General features: G+C 38.4%; 1 protein-coding gene across 2 annotated transcripts in view; it reads right to left on the bottom strand.

Moving 5' to 3' along the window:
- Positions 1–1,126: 1,126 nt before the first annotated feature.
- SCG3 (secretogranin III) overlaps positions 1,127–10,478 on the bottom strand; it is a 46,918-nt gene continuing 37,566 nt past the window's right edge. For both annotated transcript variants that reach the window (XM_069098055.1, XM_069098056.1), the window contains 2 exons: positions 6,831–6,911; positions 1,127–2,447 (listed from right to left, as the gene is read on the bottom strand). In XM_069098055.1, coding sequence (XP_068954156.1) covers positions 2,329–2,447; positions 6,831–6,911 — 200 coding nt within the window. In that variant the 3' untranslated portion in view covers positions 1,127–2,328. The remainder of the gene's footprint in view (positions 2,448–6,830; positions 6,912–10,478) is intronic.

Here is a 10,478-nt window from a genome sequence, read left to right as displayed (position 1 = left end):
GGGGAGAGGCTGATATGAGTAGATCCATGTGGTGGGAAAAAGGAAAAGATATATATGTGTATATATATTTATGAATATATATACGTGTGTGTACATATACATATATATTTCACAAATATCCCTTTGTGGTTATAAACACCCTTCTATCTAAATATTAAAAACTGTTCTGGGTGCTTGTGTGAATTTGAGGCATTAGTTGGAGGAACTTTGTTCAATTATGAGGCATTTAAAATTAGTTGATATTAGCTGAATGTGAGAATCAAGGTGACCTAATAATAGAAAGGCATGTTGAAATGGAGAGAGGGAAAGGTAAAATATATTCATTCAACAAACACCTAGTATATACCTAGTATGTACACCTACTATGTACCTACTATATGCACCCACTCTGTTCAATGCACATATGCTGAGGAAGGCAATAACAGATAAATAGGAAATAATTTCTGATCTAAAGGAGCTTAAACTCTAGTAGGGGAAGATAAGGAATGTACAACCTGAACATCTTTCTGAAGTTAATGAAAACCATTTGGCCTTCTACTAAAGGCAGACACATTTGAGTTTTTTTGTTCGAGGTGGGTTTTGGGGAGACATTTTATGAGCAGGCACAAGTTGGGTAAGACTATCAAGGAGGGCAAATGAGCAACTTCCCAAGGGCTAGTGAGTTTAAATTTTTTTGCTTTTTGTACCTTTGAGAGTGAGGGTGACATGGAACATCAGAGGCATCCCATTCCTGAAAACACTCTTGGCGACCTGTCATTCCATTCCACTCAATACGCATTTGTTAAGCACCTGCTGCATGCTAGGTATGCTATCGTTCCATTCTATTCAATTCAAAAAACATCTGCTGTGTGCTAGGTATAATGGTGTCATTCCATTCCATTCAGCAAGCATTTATGAAGCACCTGCTGTGTTCCAGGTATTATGCTAGTTGCTGGAGTTACAAAAGACAAAAATGAAAACAGTTCCTGCCCTCAGGGAGTTTACAATCTACTCTCCTCATGAGTCAATTAGTCTGCTTCATGAGGATGGCAGAGTTCTACTGAGAGATAAAAGGAAAGGCAAGGGCATCCAGTTCACATTGGAGTGTGGGGACAGATGTCAGCAGAGCCATTTGAAGCAATGACAGTTAATATATAAAGCAGAATATTTTTATTTTTAAATGGAAACAGATAAAAAACTTTTACATTTAATTAATTTACATTGAATAATAAATTTTCAAAGCACGGATAACTATGGGAGCATCAACCTAATAACATTTCATGGAGTTCTCAGGCCATTCTGAGCGATTATTTTAAGCAGCATGTTTGTGGAGAGGGAGTGAGGAAGAGGCTTTGGAAGGACTTTCAGCTCATTAACTTTCCCTTCCTCTAGGGAAGCTGATCTGTCAGCTTTGGTTCAGAATGAGGAGAATGATTTTCACCTGATTTATTTCTATCTCATTGCCTGAACCTCTTGGTATTCCTTGTTGGGAAACATTTTTAGCTCTAGGAACACATCCAATTCAGATAACTACTGATTTGGCTTAAGACTTTTTTTTGCTCTAAGGTGTACTCAGTGACCTAATTTGGCCTCTTGGGAGGTACACAGGTATCCCTTATTCCAAGTAAAATCAATGATCCCAAACTCACTATTATGGAATTTACAAGTGAGGGTATAAATTTCTTAATATTTTAGGTGAACCATCAAAAATATACAATTTCTAGATCCTTTTGGTGTGGTGCCCAAAGAGCCTAACCCATGGTCTAATTCAGAGAATGTTAAAAATAGCACCTAGAGAAGCAGATGGCTCAATACCTTGTCATGTTAAAGAGGCTTTGAAAGAAAAAAAACCCAGATTTATTTTAATATCCCAAAATGAACTGCTGGCGGGAACTACAATTTGCAGTGGACATATTGCCATTGGGATACTATAGTATCCATCATGCCCTGGGGTGGGAACCTATTTTAAATCCATCCTTGAAAAAAGTTTTAACTCAGTTCATTGGAGGATTTTTATTTATCATAGGAACACATCTCTGATTTTATAATGTACCAGTGAGGGAAAAGGATTTAGTATATAAAATTTTAATTTAAACACATTTTCCCCAAAATGCTACTTTTCTTTTACTGAATCAAGGGATACTAATACACTGATAGTCTTTATATCAAGAGAGCTACTTTTCATCACTTTTAAATATTCATTACAATATGAATTCAGCATTTTCTATTAATCCTTAAATGAAAAGAATTCAGATCACAGAACTAGAAGTTGTTTGAAGCTAGAGCAGATTTTCCTAAGTGCTCCATGATTAGGAGACGTTAGCTTTCTTCCTGGATTCCTCATCTTTTCTATAGGCTGCTATAAATACGTTTGATAGTCTCAGCTTCTTCTTCATCAAGAATGCCTTTCTCCACATAAATGTCAGCCTGTTGGTTGATGAAGTCCCTCATCTTTGAAAGGTCATAATCTGGAAAATAAAATTAGTGGAAAGTGAGCAAAGCAAAACCCACTGTTATAATGAATACCAGAACCACGAAGCTTGGAACTATCCAAATGAAAGTGGATGGTCTTAGGAAACAGGACTCTGTTGATCTGATTATAACAAATTACATACAACAGATACTTTCATAAACAAAAGCTTCCTTTGGTTCCTGACTATTAATAGGCACACAATTTGGAAGAAAAATTATATTTGAAATCAGAATAATTTGGACTTGAATCCAGGCCTAACTAGATATGTGTGCGAATTAGAACAAGTAATCTAGTTTTAAGGCAAGTTTCCCAATCTGTAAAATGGAAAAAAATATTTTCACTTCCTACCTCAGGTTAACTAATGAAGTGTAAATAAAGCATTATATTTGAGAACAGGTCATGTACTATAGAATGGCATATAAATGTAAATTATTATAAAGACAGGGATGTAATGGAAGGATTTGGACTCAATAGAGACCAAGGTTCAAATTCTACTTCTGACACTTAACTGGATCTGTGGGCATGGAATGATCTAATCTCTCAGAGCCCCAGTTTTCTATGAAATTAGGTTAAGAATAGCACTCACCTCATAGAGTTGTAAGGATGAAATGGGATGCTAAATGTAAAATGCTATATATAAATTGTAGAATGTAAACTCCTTGAAGGCAGGGATTGTGTAATTTTTTTTTATTGTTATATCCATAGCATCCAATACCATACTTGTATATATAGTGTTTTGCTAGACACGACCTGAAGGTGCAGAGACCCTGGGATGTGGGCAGTTTATTTCCTGATCACAGGAAGGCAAAAGGTGGGCTGTGCTTCCTTTCACAGCCAGGAAGGTATGTTACTTGCATGTTTAGGGGCATAAAATGAACAATCAAGCTAAACCATGGGCACTTATGGAGAATAAACCATAGGAAAGCACAGAATTTCAGAAATCCTTTCAATCAGAAAGAGAATAAACTTGTGTTTGGACAGCTTAATTTATGAAAAAGGGTACAGGGTGATGAATACTGCTCCTAGGGAGGCCTTTTTTGTTTTTTTGACAGGCAGGGAAGGGAATAAGCACCTATTAATCACCTACTATGTGCACAGACACCATGCTAAGCACTTTATAAATATCTTATTTGATTCTCACAATCCTGTGAGATGGGTGCTACAATTAGCCCCATTTTACAGTTGAGGAAATTGAGGCAGAGAGAGGGTCACACAGGTAGTAAATGCCTGGGGTTAGATTTGAACTCAGGTCTCTCTGATCCCAGGCCCAGTTCTCTAGACATTGCACCACCTACATAGGAGAACTGGGGAGAAAAGTGAAGCCAGTTATAGCAATGCTAAAAAAAGAAAAAGAAAATGCATAAAAGAGAACAGAAGGAAGCTCAGAGGGAACACACACAAGGACAGCTTTTGAAATGAATGTACTAAATTTAGGATATACTAGAAACACACAGAGCTGTACCTAATGAGATTCCCAGTTTTGTATACCATACAAAATTTTCTATTTTGTTTATTTATTTATTTATTTTTTGCTTTTTGGAGGGTAATTGGGGTTAAGTGACTTGCCCAAAGTCACATGGCTAGTAAGTGTGTCAAGTGTCTGAGGCCAAATTTGAACTCAGGTCCTCCTGACTCCAGGGTCGGTGCTCTATTCACTGCACCACCTAGCTGCCCCATTTTTTTTTTGTTTATTGATATGTTCATGTTTGTTGGTTTTTGTCAAGTTTAGAATAACACAAAAATTGAAAAATTTGTAAAAAGACATTCTTCTGACAACCATTATATGCATTCAGAAACTACCATTCTTGCCTTTTGTTTCACATGTTAGTAACCAGTTATTGAAGTATCAAGGTTTGAAGGGCTGAGATTTACCCAGGACAAAGTTCCAACTACCCTAGAGTTTCATATGTTGGTGGTGATAATAAGAACTCAAATTTATACTCAGTATTCTGAAAGTCTTAGTGCAGTTTTAAGCTAGCAAAGCTTAATTTTGTGTTTTATGTACATTTTCTCATTTGATATCCACAGCAGATAGGTAGCACAAGTATTATTATCCCAATTTTACAGTTCAGGAAACTGAGGCTCAGAGGTTCATCAATTTTCTGCATAGTTATGCAGCTACTAACAAGTGTCAAATGAGGGTCCAGATCTCTTCTTTGCACTATATCTTTATGATATAGTGGAATGAACAGCAGTTCATTTGGGAAGCACTGATCTTGGAATTAGGAGCCTGGGATTCTAGTTCTTGCTGTTTTGTTTTTGTTTTTTTTTTGGAGAGGAGAAGGTAGGGCAATTGGGGTTAAGTTACTTGCCCAAGGTCACACAGCCAGTAAGTGTTAATTGTCTGAGGCTGGATTTGAACTCAGGTCCTCCTGACTCCAGGGCCAGTGCTCTATTCACTGTGCCACCTAGCCACCCCCCAGTTCTTGTTTAATCATTAACAAGGTGACTTTTGGGCAAATGATTTAATTTCCATGGACCTCAGTTTCTACATCTATAAAAGGAGTACAGAGATCATAGGTTTAGAACTGGAAGGAACTTGGGGCCATCCAGTCTCATATCTTTATTTTGCAGACAAAGAAACTGAACCCCAGAGAAGTTTAGCACTTTGCCAATGTCACACATGTAATAAGCATCAGAAGTGGGATTTGACTCAGGTCTTCTGACTCAAAATCCAGTGTTATTTACAGCTTACTGTGGTGCTACTTTCTATCTCTAGAATTTTGTGATCTAAGATTCATTACCATGCAATAATCCTGATTTGCTCTTTGTACTAAGGAAAGAAACTGTGAATGTATCTACAGGCACGTAAACATTTCCATATTTTGGGACATGGGTGAACAAGAAGGTGGGTTGCAATTCTTCCATTATGCTCCTCTCAGTGGACACACACACACACACACACACACACTAACTGTACCTCATAGGATCATAAGTCCAGATTTAGAAGGGATTGCAGAAGTCAAATAGTACAACCCCCCAGTTTTACAGATGGGAAAACTGAGGTCTTGGAAAGTTGAGTGACTATCCCAAGGTCACCTCAGACAGTAAACATCAGAAATAGGATCTAAACTCAGATCTCTTGGTTCTAAAGTCACTATCTAGACCTAGGTACATTTAAGCTGTTCCTTAGGGATTCCACATCTGATGGCTATTGTGCTACCTCAAAACAACTGTGGGTAGCTAGGTGAGCAGTGGATAGACTGACAGGCCTGGAATCAGGAAGATTCATCTTTATGAGTTCAAATCCAGCCTCAGACACTTACTAGCTATGTCATTCTGGGCAAGTCTCTTGATCCTGTTTGCCTCACTTTCCTCATCTGTAAAATGAGCTGGAGAAGGAAATGGAAAACCACTCCAATATCTTTGCCAAAAAAAACCCAAATGGGCTCATGAAGAGTTGGACGGGACTAAAGCAACTCAACAAAAAACAGCTGTAACACTGGTTTCTGGGTGTTTTCAGTACAGTCAACTCTGCGTCTATTTGTTTCTATTACTTGTATCTGACCTTTTTACTCTCATCAAATCAATTGTAAGCTCCATATCTTTTCTCTTCTTCTCACTTAAAAAAAATCCCCTCAAGCACCTCCTACAAAGCTCTGAACACATGATGACTGATGATGTGCTTTACTATTACAAAACAATTTGTAGATGTTGTTTCCTTAGATCATCACAATAACTCTGTAAAGTAACTTTGGCAAGTGTGATTAATCCCTTTTGATGAATGAGGCTGAATTTTTCTGAAGCTCAGACAGTCAAAATCAAGGTCAACTTGATAGGCAGTGTCCTAGCTGGGAATTCACTCTACATCTCCTGATTCTAGATCCAGTGGTTTCAGATTTCAAATCCACTGATTCTGGAAAATGTACATCTAGATTTTCCCTCCCATTCCCCACCCCTCTCCCCCCGACTGCCTCTCAGCTGTGTTGTAGGAAAATCCTGTTGATCAACAGAAGGATTTGGACATTATTGACTACCTTGAGTAGTCATAATTTTTTTTTCCCTCTTTAGGTAGATCTTAGGAGTCTTCTAGTTTTTCATCAAACAAGATGAAATCTACATTCAACTCATCTCATCAGGGAAATTTTATGCATAACAAGGATACCTAGCTAGATAGTATAATGATTAGAGAGCCAGCATTAGTTGGGAAAATCTGAATTAAAATACCACCTTTGGCACATACTAATTTCGAGACCCTGAGCAAGTCACTTAACCTCTAGTTTGGAGCCTCTCTAAGGCTAGACGTGAGAGATGAGCTGGTGATCTGTATCAGTGGAGGGAAGTTCCATACTAAGAGTTCCTTTCAAGGATGAAATAGCATATAAGTACCCTTTCTCCCAATGGCATATATCAGGTTAAAAAAATGATAATTCCATACCTTCTTTATTTCCTTGTTTATCATGTTTCTTCAGCCATTCAATGTTCTTTCTGATGGCTTCCAAATAGGCCTCTGTTTTCCCTATAAAAACCAATCAAACCAAAATTTAAAAATTCATCATAAGTTAAATGTTTTATTCATTGAAATACTCCCTTGGTTAAAATGAATAGCTCTGGGGCTAGTTGGTGCAGTAGATAAAGCATGGACCCTGGAGCCAGGAGGACCTGAGTTCAAATCTAGCCTCAGACACTTATTAAGCTATGTGACCCTGGGTAGGTCATTTAATCACAATTGCCTAAAAAAAAAGTGAATCTATCAAAAATATTTATTCAGCATCTATGTGAGATATAAAACTATTAGAAGGCAGGATAGTGCAGCAGGAAAAGCATGGGCCCTAGAGTCAGAGATTTGTTTTTGTTTAGTCATTCAATCTTCTTTGGCAAAGATACTGGAGTAATTTGCCATTTCCTTCTCCAGTGGATTAAGGCAAACAGATGTTAAGTGAAACACCCAGAGTCACACAGCTACTAAGTATCTGAGGCTTAATTTTAACTCAGATCTTTCTTTCTCCAGGGTCAGCTCTCCATTCACTGAGCCACCTATCTAGAGTTAGAACTTGAGTTCAAATCCTTCTTTTGGGCCTCAGTTTCCTCATCTGTAAAATGAAGGAATTGGACTAGATGGTCTTGAAGGTAACTTCCTATTCTTCATGTAATCTGATAGCTATATAATACAATAGGAGAAATAAATGCGTCTATAGGCGTATTCATAGATGGACAAGGGTTTCCTTGGCTGGTTGATATGCTGATTGAGATCAGTTATGGACAAGGGACATTTTGTCATAGCAGATGACCATTTTCTAGGCAGAAGCTAAATTTTACTAGAACCAAACCAGAAGTAGGGCTTTAATGCCAAGCTGCTTAGAGGCAATAGGGAGCTACTAAAGATTTTTAAGCATGAAAATGACATTGGCAGACCTGAACCTTATGAATATTGATTTGGTAGCTGTGTGGAGGACAGATTGGAGAGGAGAGAAATTGGTAGAAGGGAGAAAAAAAAAGGAATATTGTGATAGTCCAGGTAAGAAATGGAAGAGTCTAAACCAGGAGTAAACCTGTGGTCTTGAGGCCACATGGGGCCTCTTAGGTCCTTGGCTGTGGCATTTTGACTGAGTCCAAGTTTTACAGAACAAATCCTTTTATTAAGGGGATTTGTTCTGTGAAGTTTGGATTCAGTCAAAGGGCTACACTTGAGGACCTAGAGGGCCACATGTGTCCTCAAGATCCAAGGTTCCCCACCCCTGGTCTAAAATACAGTAGTAGCAGAATAAGTACAGAGAAGGGATGGATGCAAGAGATATTGTGGAGAGAGACTACATAAGATTTATCAACTGGTTGGATGTATGGAGTAAGAAAGAACAAATATTTGAGGATGATTACAAAGAATCTGGGTGACTGGAACAATGGACATCAAAACAACAAAAATAGGAAATTTGGGAGACAGGCAGATTTAGGGAGAAAGAGAATGAGTTCTGTTTTGGACATGGCTTCCTTTAAGTTTCAACTAAAATTCTATCATGTATAGGAAGACTTTTTCAGTTTTTTTGTTGCTCTGTCACGTTTGACTCTTAGTGACTCCATTTTGGGGTTTTCTTGTCAAAGATACTAGAATGATTTGCCATTTCTTTCTCCGGTTCATTTTACAGATGGGGAAACTGAGACAAACAGAGTTAAGGTACTCGTCCAGGATCATACAGCTAGTAAGTGTCTGAGGCCAGATCTAAACTCATGAAGAGGAGTCTTCCTAATTCCAAGCCCAGTGCTCCATCTACTGTATCACTTCAGCCCCTTTTAATTCTAGTGCCTTTTCTCTGTTAATCATTTCCTATTTATCCTGCATCTACCTTGTTTTGTATATATTTGTTTGCCTGCTTTCTCCCCATTAGATTTTAAGCTCCTTGAGGGCAGGAACTATTTTTTGCCTGTTTTTTTGTATCCCAAGTGCTTAGCATAGAGCCAAGCAAATAGTAGGCTCTTAGTAAATGTTGATTGATTGATTGATGTTGAATTGAAGATGTCTACAGGACATTCAAGAGATTTTCAAAAGGCAATTGATGATGCAGGACTGGCATTCTAGAGAAGGGTTAGAGATGGGTCTATAACTTTGGGAGTCATGTGGTAGAGACACTACTGCAATTGAAACCACGGGAGCTGATGAGATTACAAGCAATAATAACACCATGGTCAAGCACATGTAGTGCTTGAAAGTTTGTAAATCACTTTATAAAAATAATCTCATTTTAGCCTCTTAAAAACTTGTGAAATAGGTGCCACAGCTATTATTTTCCACATTTTACAGATGAAAAAATGGAGACTTAGAGAGGTTAAGTGACTTGCCTGTGGTTACAAAGACACAGCATAGTGTCAAACAAGACTTAGGTATAAGTCTTCCCAAGAGAATTTGCAGAGAAGAGGGCCCAACACAGGATCCTGGGTTGGAGGGCAACTTTGCTTAGTGGGCAGGAGATAATGATGACTCAGCAAAGCATACTGACAAAGATTAGACATGTAGATAGAGGGGAATGAGAAATTTGACTCACTGGGGTCCCCTACTCTATTATAATCAGTGTCAATCAATTTGATATGATTCTATAGGGGTAGTGATTATAATTTCTGTATATTTGGCTCCAGAGCCATGAGATTAAAAATTCACTTGCTTAATCATAGAAAGTTAAAAAGAGACCTTCCACCCTTGTTTTTCCATGTCACACTGACCAAGCCCAGTGTGGTGGAGGTAACTCAACTACATGGAAAATACCCCAATTTTATTTTTGTGCCTCTGGACCATTATTTCTCTTGTCCAACACAAGCAGGTGACCATCTTATGACCACTTAGTCAGTGGAGAGGCCCCATGCTCCACCCAATATGTGGATCCCTCCCACCCCCCACCTCTAATATGTCATTTTGACCCTCAAGAGCAAGGTCTATCAACCAATGAGATTCTGTATTTTGCCATGCCTTTTTTTTTTTTGCATATTTGGGCAAGAATAAGAAATGTATTAATCCATACTTTGTGTAAGTCACAGAGGAATAGAGTTTCTAATAGGAGGGCCCTGTTGTTTATCAGCTGTGGAACTCGGCTGCTCAACCATAAAAATGCTGACAAAGATTATCTTCACCCTGTTTTGCTCAAATTCCATGACCAAACCAAGCATGGGTGATGGCATGGTATGGAAAGTTCCCTGCAATACATTCTTGGAGCATATGTATAGCTCCTGTCTAACCTAGGAGAAGCCCATCCATTTTGTGACCACCTAGTCAGAAGAGATACTTTCTGCTTTGCCTAACCTGTGACTCTGCTGATGTATTATTTTGCTTATTTTAGCCTATGCATCATATGTCAACCAATGGAATTATTCTGTATTTGGTATAGCTGTTCTTGAATCTTTAGATATCTAGCCCTATAAAAATAGGGCCCTGGAAGGAGGGGGCCTCTCAGATCTTAAGGAAGATCTGAGGTCCACTTCACTTGAGAGGACCATGGATCCTTCAATAAAGTGCCATTGGCTCAGAGCTCTGCCTCAGTCTCTCTGGTTGTAGCTTGGATAATTTTTAATCCCCACAGGAAGCAGAAGGAAGAAATTCTGG

Source organism: Petaurus breviceps, unplaced genomic scaffold, assembly GCF_028583685.1.
Source record: "Petaurus breviceps papuanus isolate PSGF00001 unplaced genomic scaffold, PetGlider_PUasm1.0 37, whole genome shotgun sequence".
Lineage (NCBI taxonomy): Eukaryota > Metazoa > Chordata > Mammalia > Diprotodontia > Petauridae > Petaurus > Petaurus breviceps.
Note: the sequence above shows the minus strand (reverse complement) of the source record. Positions and strands in the feature narration are given on the sequence as shown.